General features: G+C 41.3%; 1 protein-coding gene across 1 annotated transcript in view; it reads right to left on the bottom strand.

The window, feature by feature from the left end:
• SOS2 (SOS Ras/Rho guanine nucleotide exchange factor 2) overlaps positions 1-22,205 on the bottom strand; it is a 49,116-nt gene that overhangs the window by 13,014 nt on the left and 13,897 nt on the right. The window contains exons 4-13 of the mRNA XM_079307812.1: positions 20,947-21,111; positions 20,116-20,319; positions 18,717-18,860; positions 13,661-13,771; positions 12,649-12,747; positions 8,958-9,085; positions 7,980-8,635; positions 6,258-6,339; positions 4,599-4,721; positions 1,202-1,305 (exon numbers count right to left, since the gene is read on the bottom strand). Coding sequence (XP_079163938.1) covers positions 1,202-1,305; positions 4,599-4,721; positions 6,258-6,339; positions 7,980-8,635; positions 8,958-9,085; positions 12,649-12,747; positions 13,661-13,771; positions 18,717-18,860; positions 20,116-20,319; positions 20,947-21,111 — 1,816 coding nt within the window. The remainder of the gene's footprint in view (positions 1-1,201; positions 1,306-4,598; positions 4,722-6,257; positions 6,340-7,979; positions 8,636-8,957; positions 9,086-12,648; positions 12,748-13,660; positions 13,772-18,716; positions 18,861-20,115; positions 20,320-20,946; positions 21,112-22,205) is intronic.

Raw genomic sequence — 22,205 nt, 5'->3', positions numbered from 1 at the left:
ACAAGAGGGAAGGGTTAAAGCATTCCTTATACCTCTGGTATTGGGTCACAACACAAGTATTGTTTTTTAATAAATTCATTCTTTCATAAATGTCAATGTTATAGAGCAATTTCTGGGGAGAGTTTGTAAAGAAATTTATTTGGGAACTGGAGCTCAGGCTGGAGGGATTTAGGATAAGGGATGGAGTGACAGGACAGAGGGAAATGGATTCAAACTGGCAGAGATGGATGGGATATTGGGAATTGGGAATTCCTGGCTGGGAGAGTGGGGATCCCAGAGCAGCTGTGTGTCCCTGGAAGTGTCCAAGGTCAGGGCCTGGAGCAGCCTGGGACAGTGGCAGGTGTCCCTGCCATGGCAGGGGTGGGACTGGATGGGCTTTAAGCTCAACCCAAACCACTCTGAGAATCCATGATTTTAAAGGACTTTTGGTAATTTAGTGAAACCAACTCCTCCAAAAATATGAATGTACACTGAGAATTCTGCATTTCTGCATGTAAATTAATCAGGTTTGTATTTGTCTATTTTTTTCTTATGGGTTTTTGCACCTGTATCAGCTGACAAATAAACACATGTGAAACCAGTTCTAGTTAACCACATCCTCTGACAGTTTTGATGTGGAAAAAAAATGAGACTGTGTCCAGGACCTTTTAATTGTATCAGAATTATGCTGCCTAATGTAAGGCCTGGCACTCTGAAAATGAAAACCTAGAATTGCCAGGATAAGGATTAAACATGCCAACAACTGCTGCCCTCCATAGAGGCTGCCAAAACAATCTAGTTCATAAAGAAGAGATATCAAATGGGTCCAATATCCTCTTCTAAAAGGATAATGATTTGCAGTTGGAATTTTATATAAATGGCAAAAATCAGGATGGAAAAACCTCAGTAAGCAAAAGGGAAGGAATTGTCTATGAAGAAGGGGAAGGTGACTCTGAATTACAGAGTCAGGCAAGGATGACCATACTTTCCAGAAGGAAATAAATTTCAAGTTTTATTATCCTGATGCTTGAAATCATTTTTAGGAGCTGTTTAGGCTCCAGGCCAAAGCTGCCTGATGAAAAGGAGAGTCTCATAAACAGCTCAATTAAAGGCATTAAAATTACTCATGTGTGCAAAGGTATTCTCAGGCCTAAAACCCATCAGGATCAGACTGGGAAGTTCCAAAATGTGGCAAGGGAACAGGACCCCCCCCTTACAGCACCTCTGACACTGGAAATGAAGGTCTCCAGCCTCTCCAGCAGCTCCAGGTCCCTCTCAAAATCATAAAAATGGTGCTCGACCCAGTGCCGGAAAACATTCAATATTCTGAGGAAAGAGGAAAAAAAGATTCAGTTTCTTTTTAAGGACTTCCATGGATTATCCCATATCAATGAACCACAATCTCACAGAACTCAAGTTACAGCTTCATGTAGTTGGTGACTCTCAGAATACACAAGGGCAAAGGAGCAGAGCAAAGATTGAGCTTGGCATTTAAAACCTCATTTTTAGGTTTCAAAGAATGATTTTAGCATAAATATGGCTTGGTGCTATTTTAAAATCTAATATAAAATTGCCAGTGTTGAGATGGTTTCAGAAGAGGAAGAAACTTAGCAAAATCAGATAAAATTGGTATTTCTAATTTTGCTTGTAATTTTCTTTATTTTCTTGATGTGTTTTTTTTTTTTTTTAATGAAGAAGCTAATTAGGATCTCCCACTTGCTAAAAAGCAAATTTGTCACTTTTTCTTTCCTACACACAAATTTCAGCTTCAAAGTTGTTGTTACTGCCTTACTTACACAATTTTTAATGACCCAAAAGGCCTAATTAGATCCAGTACATCCTTTAAGGATAGCACTAAATTTTCTCTTAATTTTTCTCTACTCTTTCTTAGACAAATCATTAATAAATCAGTTTCTAAAAGTGAACTCCAGCTGCTTTTCAGCCTTCAGCACTCAGGATAAATCAGAATAAAAAACTGCTCTGTCTCTTCTTCAGGTAAACAAGCTGAGCTCACACCTTCAACACTTTGATGTATCCAGGTGCAATTTATCACCTGAGCAAAAATCAGCCCTACCTTGAGGACAAATGAAGGACATCCTCATGTCACATGGAAAATTCAAATTTAACTCTCCTCTTCCCAGTGTGCAAGGTAAAAAATAAGGTTTATCCCATAAAAGAATTGCTGCCCAAACAGATGATTCAGGCTGGAAATCACTGGCACCTTCCAAGAGGCAAAGTTTTAATCCAGGTTTCCTGTAACAGGATTTTATCTAATCCATCTCTGCCCTTGAGATGCTGTGGTGAGAACACTGGGAAAGCCAGAGAGTGCCTGGATCTGCACTTCCAGCTGAGCTCCTCCTCTTTCCCAGGCATTTATTTGTGCCCAACCCTTTCCATGCCTGGCCACTGCATCCACAGCATTTTCCACAAGATGGAGAGTGGAGGGAGGCAGGGAAGGAAGGGATAAACACCTTCAATTCTCCACCTTCTTCCCAAACTCCAGTCTCTGAGGCAGAAATCAATGTTTTTAACAATATTGGAATGCACAAGGTGCTGAGTTTATGCACCCAACAGCTCCAAGTCACTCATTTTCAGCTCTAAGACAGCTTCAAGCTACTGGAAATGCACAGTATGGATCATAAAGAGCTCCTAGAAAACAGCAAAAGCAGGGAAATCATGAGCTGAGAGGCTGCTCTCCCAGGAACTGATAACTGTGGAGACTCCTGGTCCTGCTGAAACCACAGGAGCTGATAAAGTGGGAACAGCAAGGGCCTGAGAAGCTGCCCAAGGCCAGCAGCTCACAGGAGTATCAAGGTTACACTGAGATTGTGGGACTTGGATCATGTTCAAGAAGGTGGTGGCAGCTCTGTGTCAAGGAAAACTACAGGGTTACTCATATATTTATCTTTTATATATATATGCACACAGGTGTCTGATAGAAATGGGACCTCTGAGTGACTTTCTGAGCACCTTGGAGGTACTGGCATGTCAGTGTGAGTCAGCTGCTGTTGCTCCAACAGAAATGTGTGGGAGCAGAGTGTTCTGTGTAATTAGTAGTGTTAACTACTATTAGTAGAATTAATATTCATAGTAATATTAATGTGCAATTAATAGGAACATCTTGATGTTACTCATCAGTGTAATGAATAGAAGTTGCTCAAGCAAACACTGGTTGTGATCTGTGTCTCCTCCTGCTGTCTCGATCCCCAATCAGGACAACAATTACTCTCATTCATGCTAGAAATGCTTAATTGTTCCCCAAATTAGCTGGGTCAGCAAGACCTTGAAGATTCCCTGCAGCCCACTGCAATGAGCAGCACAGACAAGAGTCTCCCTGTCTGTGAGCAAACACATCCACGGGCTGGGAAAGGGAGTGAAACACCAGCAGGGCTGGAAAACTGGGAGCAGAGGAATTATCTTCCCAGGGCCTGGGAACAAGGAATGCATTGAGAGCCTGGCCAGCCCTGCTCTGAGCTCCAGCCCCTCAGCCACAGGGCCCGTGGGTGGGATCCCAGCTGGGCCAGCTCCAGCACTGCTGGCACTCAGCAGGGCAGCACTGGGACACTGAGCTGCTGGCAGGCATGGCTGCAGTCCCCAGCAGAGATTGGGGACTGCAGGAGCTGGGGACAGGGAGGGCAGGGAGGGCACTGCAGCCTGGCAGTGCCAGGGCAGGGCTGGCCAGGCTCTCAGTGCTGGGGCACCACAGAGGGAACACACAGACAGACAGACACAGACACACGGACAGACACACACAGGGCACACAGACACACACACACAGGGCACACAGACACACACAGGGCACACAGACACATACACACACAGAGACAGACAGACACACACACACACACACACACACACACACACACAGGTCACATACACACACACAGAGGTCACACACAGAGGGCACACAGACACAGACACACAGACAGACACACGGACACACAAACACAGACACACACAGGGCACACAGACACAGACACACACACACAGACACACAGAGGGCACACAGAGACACACACACAGACACAGACACGTACAGACAGACACGGCACACAGACACAGACATGCACACAGACACACACAGGGCATACACACACACAGAGGGCACACACACACAGATACACAAACACACACACACAGAGGGCACACACACACAGATACACAAACACACACACACACAGAGGGCACACACACACACACACACACACAGACACTCAGAGGCCACACACACACACAGAGCACATACACACAGAGACACACACAGAGGTCACACACACACAGATGTCACACAGAGGTCACACACACACACACAGGTCACACACAGGTCACACACACACACAAAGCACACACACACAGAGACACACACAGAGGTCACACACAGGTCACACACACACAGAGGTCACACACACACAGAGGTCACACAGAGGTCACACACACACACACAGGTCACACACAGGTCACACACACACACAAAGCACACACACACAGAGACACACACAGAGGTCACACACAGGTCACACACACACAGAGGTCACACACACACAGAGGTCACACAGATGTCCCACACAGGTCACACACACACAGATGTCACACAGAGGTCCCACAGGTCCCCCACACACCTGAGCTGCACGGGCTGCACGTATTCCTTGCGGAAGCGTTTGAGGTCGGCGCTGATGGGCTGCTCTCCCTTCTCCATGGCCAGCCTGTCTGCCTCCGTGGGCTCGGGCTCTGGGATCTCAAACCTGGGCAAACACAAAGCACAAACCCTCCATGCAGAACCTGCAGCTTGCATGCAACACTGCTGGGAGCTCTGCACCACTTAATCACTGCTTTGTCTCAGTCTCTTCTGCCTTCACTCAGAGCCAGGAGCAAAAAACACACAAAAGAAATGGATTTTCTTGTGTTTGGGCTTGGTTGTTTATTAAATCTTATCTAAACTACAGAAAGCTCAGCAGCACTTCTGGGTACCTGCTAGAAGCAAGCAAAGTGGAGGAAGATCCAGCTGCTACAAGGTCTTTTAAGGCCAAACAGTCCACTAGAGAATTAACACCTATATTATTTATGCTTTTAACCCAATAACCAAATTCCCGTGACCCTCAGTGTGACACTGACTGACCAACCAGAAACTGCCTGAAACCAGGAAGAAGAAGGAAGATGAACACCAAAAAAACCACAACCCAAAATCCTGCATCTTGTCCCATACCTATTACTATATTCTAAAACCCTTAAATTTAAAACCTTCCACCACACACTTCTATTTTAACTACACACCCATGATTTTAACTCCATCACTCAAATTTGGAAGCTTCTCCAAGGCCTCAGGTCACAAGCAGTGTTCTCTAGGGGGTCAGTGTCTGACTGCACAGAAAGCTCAAAACTCCCAGATTTCTGGGATGCAACATTTACAGAAATGTGTTTACATGAATTCAGAGTGTGAGGAGAATCAGGTGCTCCTCTGCCATCCTGTTTGCCTGGAATTCCCTCCTCCCCAGCTCCACACCCTGCTAATTCACTGCTCCTCTGCTCATCACACCATGTCTAGACTGGGATAGAAGGTTTTTAAGGATCTGCTGACTTGATTAAGGGAAGATTAGATGAGAGCTTAAGAGCAGCTTTAACATACTGCATTAAAATGCTGTTTACCTTAATTCTGTGCCATCAAACAAAGTGCCTGGAACATTCCTGTGCTTATTTCCATTGAAATTTGGGTGCACTCAGCTCTCTCATGAGCCAGTTTAGCAGTTCCCAACATCACCACCCACAGCCCAGGCACACCAGGTGCTGCAACTCAGAAACCTCATTCAGGTTTTTCATTTAAACTGGGAAAAGGAAGCTTGCACTGAAAATCTGGATCATTGTTTTAAAGTAACTGGTTGACAAATTTCACTGAAACACTGAAATTTGACACTGGGATCCCAAGTAAAAAAGGAGCAGTTGGAATCCCTGATCTTTGCAGCTTCTGATTTGGGATGTTCTGTGATTCTGAACACACAAAACTCATCAGGAACTGCACTGACAGGACAAGGGGAAAGGATTCAAACTGAGAAAGAGGAGGGTTAGATGGGATTTGAAGAAAAAATTCCTGGCTATGAGGATGGCCTGGAATAAAATTCCCAGAGCAGCTGTGACTGTTCCATCCCTGGCAGTGCCCAAGGCCAGGCTGGACAATGAGAAGTGTCCCTGCCATGACAAGGGTGACACTGGATGGATTTTAAGGCTCTTTCTTAAATCATTCTGGGATTCCAAAGCTCCTCCATGCCTTCAGAAAGGATCCTCACCTCTCTATCAGCAAACTCAGCAGCTCCTGGGGCTTGCAGAAGGAGCGGTAGGTGGTCAGGAAGGTCCGAACGAAATTAGGATCTGGAGAATGGAATAAGGAAATGGCAGCAGTGGGTTTTTGTCCAGGGGCAAAAATAAAATAAATGGAAACAGTTTTGGGGTTTTTTTAGGGGATGAAAGGTTGGCATACGCAAAATTTTCTTGCAGCTTTGCCTGTAAAGCCAGGTGATTTAATAATATAGTTTTATTCCCTGCATATCTTATTTTACATACCATTACAAGCAGAAAAAAGCCCAGCAAAATAAAGATAAAAGGATTAATTTTCTCACTGTAGTGATTTAGATTTAGTTATTTTAAATATATTTATTTTTTGTTGTGATATAGGATTAGGAGTAAAAGTAAGGCAGGTTTAAAACTTAAAGGGTGTAAAGAAAACTTTTATTAATAATACAGAGGAATAATAAATTTAGAATAAAACTTTCAGACTACTTTTTAAAAATAGTATTATACACAAATATTTTAGTTATTAACTTAAGAATAATTTTAACTTATTGTTAATTTTTTATTATTATTAACTTATAATTAATTTTAACTTATTTTAAGAGAAATATTTTAGTTACTAACTTAAGAATAATTTTACCCTAGTATTAACTTATAATTATTTTTACTTATTATTATTAACCTAATTTAAAATTAATTTTAACTTCTATTAACTTATGAATAATTTTTTTTTTAAATTTACTTTAGGGTGAGAAGTCTTTTTTTGTTAGGCTAGAGGGATTTTTTTGGAAGAGGAGAAAAAATCCTTTTTTCATGGCTTTATTCTTTACAAATAAAGAATATCTTGATGAATACAAAAGATATATCTTTATACATATTTTAATGTATATATATCTCAATGAATAGTAAAGATACACCTTTACTATATGAATCTTTATATGTATCTTTATTAATAGTAAAGATATATCTTTATATATATATTTTTATGAATAGTAAAACATACCTTTATATATACCTTCATGAATAGTAAAGCTATATCTATATCTATATGTCATTATATAGACATATCTTTATACATATATTTATGAATAGTAAAGACATATCTTTATATATATATTTATGAATAGTAAAAACATATCTTTATATATATCTTTATATATATCTTCATGAATAGTGAAGATATATCTATATATGTCATTATATAGACATATCTTTATATATATTTATTAATAGTGAAGATATATATTTATTTACATATTTATTAATAGTGAAGATATATCTTTATATATATTAATAGTGAAGATATATCTTTATATATATATTAATAGTGAAGACATGTCTTTATATATATATATATTTATTAATAGTGAAGATATATGTCTTTTTATGTATATATATCTTTACAAATAGCAGTTGCTTGGGAATATGTAATTGTGAATTACAATTTACAATTTGTGAATTTTCAATTACAATACAGTAAATTTTCAGTACTCTGGATTGACTGTTTCTCCAGGGTGACATTTCAGATTTCTCTGCTGTGCTCACAAGGCTGTGAGACAGCCCAGTGTCAGATCCCACTGAGAAACCTCAACGACAATTTTGAATTACGATTCCTGATTGAACTACAATTCCCAATTTTACACAAATTTACAATTCCCAATTTTACTGCCGACCCTTTTCTAGGTACCAAATCAACCAGCCAGGAACAAAGCCAATCTCACCTGCATACATGTGGTAGGTCAACCTCTCGATCAGCTTCACCACCGTGCCTCCTTTGATGATGGGAATGCCGTTCCTGCTCTGCAGGTTCTCCTCGAACACGATGTTCTCCTGGGAATCCTCCACCACGAAGCGATAGACGCTGGGGCTGGGCAGCCTCAGGGGCTGCTCCTTCTCCTCCTGCAGCAGCACCGAGTCCAGCATCCTGTCCAGGGTGCTGCGGTACTGCAGCGACACCAGCGCCGCCATCCAGGCGCTCTTCTCCTCGGCCGTCCTGGCGGCGAACAGCGCGCCGCTCTCGTCCCTGGACACCAGCTCGAAGGCGTGCCTGTACTCCGCCGTGTCCTCCCTGTCCACCACCTGCACCTTCCTCATCACCAGCTTCTCCTTCAGCCGGTACTCGGCGCTGCTGTAGCCGGGCAGCCGCGACTGCCCGTGGTTGGTTTTGCAGCTGATCATCAGACCGTCGAACAGGAAGATGTGGCGCTCGTGCTTGGCGCCGATTTTGGTCAGGGCTCCTTCCATGATGAACTCGTTGCAGCACTGGCCGATGTCTTTGCCTTCCCAGCCGTCGATGTTTTTTTGGATTTCGTTCATTTTCTTGATGGCCAAGTGTTTGCTTCGGATCTGGCGGTGATAGAAGCGGCAGATGGGCTCCCTTGGAGGGAGGACACAAAAAAGTCATAATGGGCACATTCCATATTTGCCATTATTCCAAAAAGACTAAATAATCAACAGAATTAATTGCTTAAATCATTATTTTTTTGCCCTTATCAAATTCCAACTAAGCCACGTGCATCGCTTTGGCTGGAAAGGGTAAAATATTCACATTATTCTTACAAGCAGGGCGTGAAGATTTTGGGCTGCTGCTCCATCTACAAAGCAAACTGGCAACAAGAAATGCCATGGAAAGGAAATGGAGATATTTTCAGCCAGGACAAGGGGATTCTGTCCCTGCCTGGCAGCCCTGGGGTGCTTACCCAGGCCGGCGCCGCGGCGAGTGCTTGCTGTAAATGCGCTCCATGCTGCACTGCAGGTTCAGGAGGGCAGTGATGGCCTGTTTGAGGCACTCCCTGTCCTCTTCATCCTCACTGCATTCCTGCAATTGCTGAATAAAACAAACATTTATTTTTTTTCAGATTTGCCTCACAGCACTCAGTGAAATTGATGATTTCAAGTCAGTGACTTTTTACAGAGCCCCACTGAAAATAGATGTGCATGAAACTAAAAATAATTGTCAAAAGTTCAGGAAAAATCAGGGGATATTAATCAAGTTTAGAAAGATCACATTTTACCCTTTAATGCTAATTGTCAGGTATTATTTTGCCTGTTATCAACAACATCCTGTTTCAAACTGGTTTAAGAGTCTGGAGGTTTAAAATAAAAAAGGATTCAGTGCTGATTTATGGAATTCATGAGTTCATCTCAACAATTCAAATTTAAGACACAAGGAGCAAGATTTTCTTTGCTTCTTATCATCCTGAATTCTGCCACCTTCAGCAAACTCAAGAAATATCAATTTTGCACAGAGCAAACAGAAAAGAAAGTCTGAAATTCAAGATTTGTCACTACAGAAAAATGTAAAGACAGTGAGAACAAATGTATTTCCTTTGTGTAAACTAAATCCATCTCCACCACTCAGCAGCAACTGCCTGAATTAGGAAATTCCACAGATTTTCATATCATCCCCATCCACTTGGTAGCAACATGCTTTGAGCAAAACCTGAAAGATCCTCTTTTTGGTTCTTTAAGGTGGTACCTAAAAAATTAATGAAAAAATAAAAAAGATATTTTTCTTTTTAACCCTTTTCACATCCAAGATCATCTGGACTGCCCATGAGATGAGTTTTAAGGTCCCTTCCAACACAAACCAATCTGGGATTCTGTGAATTTTTGGAAGGAAAATTCAAGCTAATAAATTGGTGGGCAAAGTTATAACAACTTGATGCAGTTTGGGATACTCTCTGTTTTACTTTTAGACTTGAAGAGAAATCTTCTTTACACTCACTGGCATGGCAGAATCCTTCTTTTCCTTTCCCCACTATGTTCCCTCAGCAAGGATCCCTCAGTTTCTTCTAAAAGTAATTGAGAGAACAGGATTTGACCACACTGGTCCACTCTCATGTTGTTTCAATTTTTAATTTTCCATGCCCAAACAATCTCCATATTCAAGAAAGGAAGAATTTTGTGGCCCAAAAATTCTGGGAAGCTGAGGGACAGTACAGGAAAGGGAAAAATCAGATGTCTACCTCTAGAAATTCTATTTTTCCTTGCTGCCAGAAATGCAAAGAACATGGAAATGGTGAAAAATGCAGAATTTTAAAGGTGGGAGAAGCAACTGAGGGATAATTTCAGATGTTTGTGGATGAGAAGACAGCAAGTCACAAGTAGAAATCAGGGATAATCCTGTGCCTGTGAGAAGGAAGAATTCCATGCTGGACCTTGATCCCATTGCTCAGGCAAAGTGGAGACTCTGATGCAGATCCTGAAGGTTTTGAAAGAATTTTCAGACTTTTCACATTTTAATTTTATTAATTTTAGTTTTGCTGCTTTGCAAAAAAAAAAAAAAAGGCAGATATTGAGGTGTTTCTGTAAATCATTATTTTATTCACTCCCAATTCAGAAGGGTTTTGGGTAACTTTCTCAAAAGTTTCAATCTGAGCTTCTCTCCCTACTGAAACTGGAAATATGAGGGTTTTGTTGCTTTTTTGCTTTCATTTTGGTCTTCTTCAACCATAATTCCTAGAGGCAAATGCAATGGTGACAGAGAAGCACAGCCACCAGTTTTTAAAGTTAGATATTAATATTGTTGAATAAATACTTTTTTTATCCCCATAACCACTCTGCTTTCTAAAAGTCTCTGCTGTAAATTCAGCATTTTTTCAAAGTACAACATAAAATTCAAGTTTGAAACCTGTAACTAACAGCAACACAACAAAATACTCTGGATTGACTATTTCTACAGGGTGATATTTCAGATTTCTGTTCTGTGCTCACAAGGCTGTGAGACAGCCAAGTGTCAAATTCTACTGAGAAATCTCAAACACTGTGGATAAATGTCAAATTTAAATGTTTTCACTGCTAAATATTTTCACCTTTCATGCAGCACCCTGCTGCATCATCCTTTAAAATAAATAAAAACATGACAAAATTATTTTGTCAGGCTTCATTTATCAAAAACAGGAGGATAATTCTACTCAATACTGCACCTGTGGTAACTTTTCCCTAAAAAGGGGAAAACCACAACATATTTTACCAGTTTTAACCAGTTTGAGGTTCAGATTCCCCCAGAGCTGTGCCAGGCAAGTGATTTTTTCCTTAAATTTCATCCTGATGCACTTGCCCAGCTCTAAGACACACTTAATTAATTAGCCTGACTTCAGCACTGACCCAATTCTGCCTTTTCAACCTGAAATATTTTCAGCAGTTCCAGAGAATTATCCCATGCAGGAGATGATTATGGAAAAGGAAGTTCCATTCTTTTGAAGGAGATTCTTCTGATGAAGAATTTTCCTTGATATCCAATTTAAATTTCCCCTGGGAGCAGAGTTCAAACCTCCTGTCCCCACCTTCCTTTTGTAAAAGTTGTAGAAAATTAAGGTTGTTTTTAAAGCTTTTCTAAACTGAGTATCACTAGAAATGCTTAACAGTTAAAAATTTACTGAAATCAAACATATTTAGATATTGGAAGTTTTCCCTGCCCATGGCAGGGCTTGGAACCAAATGATCTCTAAGGTCCCTTTCAACCCAAACCATTCAGGGATTTCAATTTTTCTGCAAAATATTGGTAATTCATTCATTGGAGATGGGTCAAAAATAAATAATCTCTTGTTTTTACTTATTTAAATCAGGATATGCAAAAAATCACAGCAGACATAATGAAAACAAAAGTGAAATTAAGCAGAATTTTTAGAAAGAGTTTGTGCTAAATATTAATTCTAGACCTGATATTAACACAACTCTTAGAAATATTTAGGTTTGTATTATAAATAAATTTTATTTTCCTCCTTCATAGAAATAAATCCTTTAAAACACAAAGGAAATTCCTGTAACTCACCTGTACAGCATCAGATTTTACAGTTAGAAATTTCCAAATGTCAGCAATAGCCACAGGCAGTTTTACCCATTTCACTGAAGTTCATCCCTGTTAGTTAATAATTAATTTACCCATAAAGCATTACAACCTTTTCCCCCACAATGGGGCAAACAGAAGTTTTTTTACATTATCCTCAGCTAATTCCAGTTAGGACTCAGGACAAATGGTTGAATATTAAGAATGGATTATTGTGAAATAATAAACTGAGCTGCAGCTGGAGTGTGACCTGGGACTGAGAATTCTGACTGAATCCTGCTTAGATTTTTCTGAATGGACAAAAAATCCAGAACTCACAGAAACAAGAAATTAGATTTGTGTATTAAATTTTTAACTATATTAGAACTCAAGTTCAATAAAGATTTGTTAGATAAAATGTAGTTCAAATGTTCATATGAAAGCAACATATAATTTTTAAGATTTTTAAAATGTTTTTACTTTTCAGAAATGAAGTAACCAGCATCAAATAATTTCAATTTTCAAAGGGAGTAAGTAAAATGTAACCACTTAATTTAAAGCTCAGTTTCTCTACATTAATGATGATTTTCAGTCAGAAATGAGAGTGTGGCTCCATTTACCTGCAGCAACTCAAAGTAGTGCAAGCAGTGATAGACTGGGATCAGCATGAGGCGAGGCAGCACATACTGGACAGCTTCCTTAAATCCTTCAGCTGTGGACTGGAAAGGAAAAAAAACAGGATTATTTACACTGAAATACTCAGAATATTCACTGTGCTCCCAGTATGTCCAATATCCCATAGAAATATGGAATCCTCACTGGGTACTGAAGAAATCAAGAAAGTGAGAATCAAAGTTAATCACTTAAAAAATGAGAAATATTTTCCATTTCCAGTAGCTGACTAAGGCAATAACTATTGTAAAATGAGATTTTTTTTCAAGTAGGGGTGAAATTTCTGTCATCTTCCATGGTATAAGTGCTGAGGAGAAATGAATTACCTCAGGGTCCAGATTCACTGACACCTGACTTGAATATCTCATCTGGAATGAAATATCAATTTAATCTGGAATAAAAGAATTGAATTCCTGCTTTGAGCTTTAAATGTAGGAGGGAAGGAGCACCAGTCACCCATCATCTGCTCAGCAGCTTCTCTAAGGGCATTCTGAACACCAGCTCAGCCTGAGCATCATCTTTAATTAATAAATCTGCTACACAGGCAGAAGGAAGTAATAAAACAATAAAAGAATCACAGATTATCCTGCTGGACACAAATTGAGAAATTACTGAAGAATTATTCCAGAAAAAGCACCAGTCACAACCTCAGGAAAAATGAAAATATGGTGTTTGTGTGCCTGTGGTTGGCTTTAAAAGGCAAAATAGAAGTGGCAGTGTGAGAATTAACCTTTTGTTCTCACACATGATGTGAGGAGGAAAAAAACCTGCAAAACACTCATGGATGGGTCAGGGCTGTGCCCTGTTTTTACAGCAAGAGGCAAAGTCAAAATATCTCACACTGAAGAAAGGGCAGGAGCTTGAGGATTTCCTCCTTAGCTGGAAGCCAAGAATTCCTGACAGAATTGAAACCTTTGAAATATGAGCTAAAGCCATTCAGTATTTCTCATCTGCACTCACCTGGAAGTGGAGAGCCACGGCAGGTTTGGCCATTAAATTATTAAAATGCTCAAGAAATTGTGGAGAGAGAATATCCTGGGACAAGGTTTCATATGGATCAAAGGCTTGCTCCTAAATAAAAACACAAAATTTCACACAGGAGTGAAGGATCCAAGCTACTTCTGTGCCAGCTGGTACAATCATTTCCTTTAATAAACTGATGGAACTTTTCAAGAAAATATTGATTTTGCAAAATAAATATTGAGTAAACCACAATCTTATTTCACTTCCAGCTTTTAAATGCCCATAATTTTCTTGGCATTCCTCAACCTTCCCATCTTTATGGCCAACACAAACTTTGTTGTACTGAAGCAGTGGGAACCAAGGGAAGTTTTTGCTTTTCACTCCATTTCACATGGAATGGTAATTTTACCTCCTCTCTGTCCAGAAAGATGGACAATGTGAAAAACTGGGAAATTTTCCAGGGAAAATATCTCATCTGGGACAAAGCAACCAGCCTCAGGGGAAAGTCTTCAAGTGACATCAAGGGTTTAGATGCAAAAATTATGGTTCTGTTTGGAGTATCCAGCTGTGACTGCACAGGATCAGCTACAGCAGGATGGGATGGAAACCTGGCTGTGCAGGAATCCCACAGGAATAATTTCTGACTGCAGGGATCCCACAGGAATAATTTCTGACTGCAGGGATCCCACAGGAATAATTTCTGACTGCAGGGATCCCACAGGAATCATTTCTGACTGCAGGGATCCCACAGGAATAATTTCTGACTGCAGGGATCCCACAGGAATCATTTCTGACTGCAGGGATCCCACAGGAATAATTTCTGACTGCAGGAATCCCACAGGAATCATTTCTGACTGCAGGGATCCCACAGGAATCATTCCTGGCTGTGCAGGAATCCCACAGGAATCATTTCTGACTGCAGGAATCCCACAGGAATCATTCCTGGCTGTGCAGGAATCCCACAGGAATCATTTCTTCAGGAATCCCTGCAGGAACCATTCCTGGTTGCATAGGAATAATTTCTGGCTGCAGGAATTCCACAGGAATAATTTCTGACTGCAGGAATCCCACAGGAATCATTCCTGACTGCAGGAATCCCACAGGAATCATTTCTGACTGCAGGAATCCCACAGGAATCATTCCTGGCTGTGCAGGAATCCCACAGGAATCATTCCTGACTGCAGGGATCCCACAGGAATCATTTCTGACTGCAGGGATCCCACAGGAATCATTTCTGACTGCAGGAATCCCACAGGAATCATTCCTGACTGCAGGAATCCCACAGGAATCATTTCTGACTGCAGGGATCCCACAGGAATCATTTCTGACTGCAGGGATCCCACAGGAATCATTCCTGGCTGTGCAGGGATCCCACAGGAATCATTTCTGACTGCAGGAATCCCACAGGAATCATTCCTGACTGCAGGAATCCCACAGGAATCATTCCTGGCTGTGCAGGAATCCCACAGGAATCATTCCTGGCTGTGCAGGAATCCCACAGGAATAATTTCTTCAGGAATCCCTGCAGGAACCATTCCTGGTTGCATAGGAATAATTTCTGGCTGCAGGAATTCTACAGGAATAATTTCTGGCTGCACAGGAATCATTTCTGGTTGCACAGGGATCCCTGCAGGAATCAATTCTGGCTGCACAGAATTCCACAGGAATCATTCCTGGCTGTACAGGGATCCCACAAGAGTAATTTCTGGCTGCAGGAATCCTGGAATCCCTGCAGGGATCATTCCTGGCTGTAGAATCCCTGCAAGAATATTTTCTGGCTGCACAGGAATCCCTACAAGAATAATTTCTGGCTGCAGGAATCCTGGAATCTCACAGGAATAATTTCTGGCTGCAGGAATCCTGGAATCTCACAGGAATAATTTCTGGCTGTACAGGAATCCCTTCAGAGATCATTTCTGACTGCACAGGGATCCCACAGAAATAATTTCTGGCTGCAGGAATCATTTCTGGCTGCACAGGAATCCCTGCAGGAATCCTGTAATCTCATAGGAATAATTTCTGGCTGCAGGAACCCCTACAAGAATAATTTCTGGCTGCACAGGGATTCCACAAGAATAATTTCTGATTGCAGTAATCATTTCTGGCTGCACAGGGATCCCACAGGAATCACTTCTGGCTGCAGGAATCCTGGAATCCCTGCAGGGATCATTCCTGGCTGTACAGGGATCCCTGCAGGAATCATTTCTGGCTGCAGGAATCCCTGCAGGGATCATTCCTGGCTGTACAGGGATCCCTGCAGAATTCCTGTAATCTCACAGGAATATTTCTGGCTGCAGAAATCCTGGAAGCCCTGCAGGGATCATTCCTGGCTGTACAGGGATCCCTGCAGAATTCCTGTAATCTCACAGGAATATTTCTGGCTGCAGGAATCATGAACCCCTGCAGGGATCATTCCTGGCTCCCAGCTGGGCTGTGCCAGGGCCTGTCAGGCTGATCCCATTCCCTGCAGACTCCTGGGGCTGATTCACTCCTGACTCACTGCTGGGATCAGCACATCCCTCTTTTTCACCCCAGTGCCTGCCAGGCTGCTGGATTTGGGAACACCAACCCCACAAAAGGCTTGTCTGAACACTGGTGAAGCCTTAAGTCACAGTGGAATCCACAGTGCAAATCCACTGCAGGAGCCAGGCCAGTATCTCCTGACTCTGTGCTGTCATCTGGAATTTTTTTTACATTTTTACTGCATTTATAAGTGGTTTTAGTTTCTTCCACTTAGATTTCAATCAGTATTTTTATGTTTTGGGCTTGTTCTATGAACATGAGATTAAAATGAACTGCATTAGGGATCTTCCCTGAGAGATTAATTATTTAAAAAGGGTTTTAAGCTTGCAATGCTACAAAAGTGACTGAAATATGACATTCTGGAATATTGAAATGAATGGCTTTTGGCTGAAGGAGGGCAGGCATAGATGGGATGTTGGGAATTCCTGGGTGGGATGGAATTCCCAGAGAAGCTGGGGCTGGACAGGGCTTGGAGCAGCCTGGGACAGTGGGAGGTGTCCCTGGGATTTAAGGTCTGGGATTCTATGGAAACCTCACCCTGATGATTGCAGATTATCCAGATAAAGGATCTCAGTGCAGGACATGGCCCTGGATTGGTGTGTGCCCTGCTCCCCACCTTTATTCCTTTGTGGATACTTAAATCTCCTCTTATGGAAACACAAACACCAGAAAACAAATTTACAATCCACTGACAATGCCCTTGTTTTATCAGCTGCCTTGAAAAGTTCCCTTCAGCAGGAACCCTCTGCCCTGTTCTGAGGCTCTCACAACCATCTCCCACTTTTGGGTGGCAGTTTCTGAATTTTCCTCCACACCAGCAAAAAATATTTTATTTTCCTCAGACAGAAAATTAATGTTTTATTTTACCCACACTTCCTTATCTCAAAACCACAACAATATTTATGTTTTTAAACCTTCCAGGGACCTGATGCAGAAAAAACAGACAAAGCAGGAAGATTCCAGCTTGCAAGGGTTGTTTGGTTTTAATTATCCTTCCCAAGAAGTTGAAGGACCTTTTTAATGGAAATATTAAATGAAAACCCTGGCAGAAAGATAAGCAGAGCAAATAAACACTTCACTTTCCTATCTCTCTTTAATGATTCCTTTTGCAAACACTGACAGAAAGATGATCTCACCCTGTGACATGATCAAATCAACAGCTCAGTTATTAAGCAGGTCTTGCCCCATATTAACTGAGTTAATAAATTCAAATATATTACCTTCATAAAAAGCTTGGAAAAATAATCTCTGGACTTCATTTCCCCTTTAAGTTTTTCAGTGAATGAAAAATCAGATGAGATTTTCACTCATTGAAATGGATTTGTTTCCATTAAAGCACAGGATGACTCAGAGCAGCTTTTGCAATAAAATCAGATTTTTTTTCAGGATAATGCTGCACTATTTCAAATTTAAGGTTGGGGTGGTATTTTACATTTTAACTATTATAACTACTTTAATCCACTGATCAAACACTTATCCTTATCATGATAAAGCAATTATCCTTCAATAACTGCTAAGACTTGGTCAACTGGACTTTCCTACATGAGTTGTTCATTGAGGCAATGCCAAGAAAATTATATGGTCTGTTCCTAAAGGAGTGGCACCTGTGCCCAAAAATCACTATTTTTTACAGCCACAAAAATGTAAAAACTCTCCAGGTGGTGCTGGGGTGTTTATGCAATCCTCAGATATTAAAAATGGAATATATATAACAATGAAAGGCAAGTTTTATTTTTTAATAAACATAATTTTGAGATAAAACCAAGAATTTGCCATTCACCACGTGGTTCACCTGATACATTCTCTGCCAGCTCAGAACAATTCATTGTTTTCCTCTCTAACAGTGCTTTATGTGATTGCTGTCATGGTTTAGGGCCAAAACCTGGGATTAACACACATCCCAAGGAAAATCAGGTTCCATTTACACCATGACCAATGACTGCAAAACTTCCACCCCCACCTTGGTCATCCACTCCAAGAGTTTTGTCCCCAGACAATTTAAATTGTGTGGTTTATTCTAAGTTGAATTGGCCTCTCACCTCTCAGATGCTGATTTTCCCCTGGATATTCCCTGGTGAATTCCAGAGTCATTTTGCACCAGTCTTCAGGAATTCTGACTAAACTGAGCTCTCTCCCACATCAACTTTGTGATTATTTTCTGAATTTCAGAATAGTTTTACTATGGAGTATTTCAGAATTTCAAAAAATTCCTTCCAATATTTCAGTGCCCACTCAAAACAAACAGAAAATAAATCACTAACTTTCCAGGTGAGCCACACCCAATCCCAATGCAGTGTTTTCCTTTATTTCTACTCTTTAATATCTATTTTAGAGCTCACTGGGTATCAACAGAACTTTTTTTTTTGCTACAGTCCTGAGCCATGAACTGCTGCTTTCATCCCTCATTCATTCCTGGGGATATTTCCCATTCCAAATGTCAAACAATGCATTTGAATTAAAACTCTGTTGTGAGTGATTTAATAAAAATAAACATAAAAACCCCCCAAACCACCCCAATTAAACACCAAACCTCTGCCAGGTCCTCAAAGCAGCTGCCAGCCAGAGGGTGAGGGCTGCTCTCATCTGTCATTTCCACAGTGTCCTCAATCAATCCCAAAAGCTTCACTGTCAGCTCATGGATGTCTGAAATGTTGCTGAATATCACATCAATGTCCTGCAAACACAAAACATGGCTGAGTCCTGCCTGGGGTCATTTATTTGGAGCATGTAAATGTTGGAGTATTGTTTGAACCACAAGGTAAATGGAGAGGAGCTAACAAAAAAGCAAGGAAAAGTTAAATTCTGTGCTCTTCCCAGCCCTCCAGGATTCCCTGAGCACATCCAGCCCAGTTTGCACAGGATCCTTCACAGGACAGGCACTGCTGCCACTGCTCCCCCTGTCCCACAGAACACAGCAGCAGGTGATGCACAGGGGGAATCCACAGCAGCTCCAAGCTCAGATCCTCTAAAGCAGCTCCTGGGCTGCTTCAGCAAGATGGGAATAGAATGAGAAATACAATTTCCTTCCCAAATTCTATCTGTAGATTTTCAATTCCCCACACTCAATGAGGGAGCCCCTTCCAGTGTCCTGGATTCCCCCTCTGAATTCCCTGCTCAGAAATTTCTCTGCCCAAACCTCCCCCTGACCTCCTGCCAGTGCCCAGACCATGGAAATCCTCTTGAGGGAACATGAAATCCTGAAATTTCCCATCCCATTCCCAAGAGAATATTCCTCAGCTCCCAAACATGGCTCCCTTCCCCTCCCATCACCTTCACTGGAATTCTATCCCCACACCTGCACAATTCCATCAGCTCCTGAGGAATCTCCACACTCAGCTGCTGGGAATGGCTCCTGCTGCCTCTTTTTAACCTGCTGCTATCACCCAAAAATCCCAGTTCTGCAGGTCTGTCCCCTTCTCCCTGTCCCACAGGAAGGATCCACCAAGCCTTCCTTACCCCTCCTGAGAAGATTTGTCACACAGATAATTTCAATCAAATATTTCAGTTGTTTATCAAACAGTGATTCCCTTCACAGTTAGTGAATCCACGGCCAAGGGCTGTGGATTAAAATTCCAATTTTAATTGGAATTCCTACAGATAAGAGGTAACCTGTAAATGTCAGTTCAAGCACTCACTGCACATGCAGGTAGATGACTTGATTTTTGTGTTAAACAGAAGTGAAACTATTATCTAAATGACCAAAATAATCCAGCTACTGCTGGCATCTGACAGGGAATTGTGTCCATTAAGCTCCACTCCCATGCTATTAATGGCAATTCTCCCACTGGATTTCACACACAGACAATACTCATTATTCACTGACAGCCAATAAATCAAATCTGATTTCACCTCCAAGACAGTTAATGCAAAATGGGTGAGTGCTGGCTGCTAATGGGGCAATTAGCATTGCTCATCACTGAAGGACTCACATGAGGTGTGAAGAGTCTCCTGTTGGACAGAAAAGCTTCCCGAAATACTTTGATGATCAGGTTGAGCTCCCTCAGGTACTGCCTTTCTTCTGCAATCTCATTTCTCACCAGGTCGTAGTAGTTGAGCTCCCCAGAAGAAGAGGGCTCGTCCTCACACAGAGAAACCAACCCAATCTCATCCTGATCAAACATATCCATCAAAACCTGCCAGAGAAATCCAGAGAATTACACCCAGACAGATTTTCACACTTGGCTCCAGCTCCTCTATTTCAATGTGTTCAGAGAAATCCTTGGAGTTTTTAATACAATCCTTGCTGTGTTCACTTTCACAAGGGAGTAATATTTCAATTTTGGCAGCAGGAGGCTGCAGCAGTTGCCAAAAGCCATTTTCCCCCTTGGAAAGTGAGCAGGACCTAGAAAACAAGTTACAATTCATGCAGAATGAACTTGGAAAACAAGGCATCTTGCATAAGCCTTGGACAAAACCTCCTGCTGAAGATAAAACCGAACAAAAATGTTTCTCATTTTAATGGGCATGAAAACTAAAGGTCTTTTCTGTGTTTTGAAGGAGAGCTGCCACAACAAAGTGACATCAGGAGGGTGTGACAGCAGAGAAATAAAGGACTACATCATTTTCTGTCCTTACACTGCTTGTGAAGGCTCCTGCTGATACCAAACTTAAATTTCTGCTGTGACAGATCTGGCATGAACAAGGAGAAAAGCTTTGCCTTTGAGTAAAACCAGGCTCTAATCCTCCTTTGCACACACCTTCCAGATTAAATAAAATTTAACACATCACCTTTAAATATTGCTTTAATCCCAGCCCCTTACCTTATCAGCACACATTGATACTTTAATGTCCTGCTGGGAGATCTCAAAGTGTCGGATATTGAAAACATAATTTCCAGCCAGCTTTAAAATGTCAGCTGAGATATATTCCAAAACAGCCACAATATAGAGAGAGACATGGTAATCCACCTTGTAGCCCAGGACCTCCTGCAAAGTGAAAACAAGAGAAAATAAATGGTATTTATTCCAGAAATTCATCTAGAATGACAATAAACACAATGAATTTTTGACTGAAATGGATTTTGTCTGTGGTGATAATTTACAGTAATGGACACCAAATGGAAATTGGAACATCTGCCTGGAAAGAGATGCTTGTAAATACTTGTATTTTGCAGAGGAAAAGCTACAGAGCTTGAAAATATCCCTCCTCTAAATATGACAGTCCTAAAAATAGAATTAATTTAAGGAAGGGACTTCAGTGGAATTACTCCTGTACTTAAATTTCCATTTCTGTCTGTGCTTATTGCAGGACTCTGGCCCTAATGTGGACTCCTGAGAGCAGAGCAGGTTTCACTTTCAAGGAATCATGGAATGGTTTGGGTAGGAAGGGACCTTAAAGATCATCTCTTCCCTCCTGCCACACCAACTGAGCACTCTGCACTCCTAAAATAATGGAATTTTAATAATGGAAGTCTGAATAGACAAAAACCAGGCTGAATGAAGCACATTATCCTTGGGGACACACTCATGTCCTGCACAGCTTGCACCTGTCAGGAAATGCAGGTGACCTGGTTCATTTGAGTAAGGCAGACTTGTTCTCATTATGTGTTGGTGCATTCTCTAAAAATCAGATTCTGGGCTTGTTTTCACACTTCTAAACCAGATTTCACCAAAGAACACCAGTGGTGTTTAGAAAGATCTTATTTAATTCTGTTTTTTCTCTTGACACCCTTCCCCTCTCATTAACCCCCAGGAACTGAGATGTTGTGTATGTGAGCACAGCAAGGAGATCTGAAAAGGTGCTTTAATTTCTGCTCATGCTCCAATAAAGTTTCCTCAGCAGCTGGAAACACCTTGCAGATCTCCAAAATTTTAAACCTGACACTCAGCAGTGACTGAAAGGACACTGACACATCTTGGTTGACAGCACACAAGAACAGGATCTACTTGTTCCCTCTTCTTCCAGTTTGGCTTCTGCAGCATTTTAAAACAAAGGCAGGCATCAAAACAGCACTGCAGAAACAGGGAAGGCATTTGAGTTTTGTTTATGCTAAAAACTAATTAATCCTATTTCACAGTAG

This window comes from Erithacus rubecula, assembly GCF_903797595.1.
Source record: "Erithacus rubecula genome assembly, chromosome: 6".
In the NCBI taxonomy this organism is placed as follows: Eukaryota; Metazoa; Chordata; class Aves; order Passeriformes; family Muscicapidae; genus Erithacus; species Erithacus rubecula.
The sequence above is the reverse complement of the archived record's forward strand: the minus strand, read 5'-3'. Positions and strand labels throughout refer to the sequence as shown.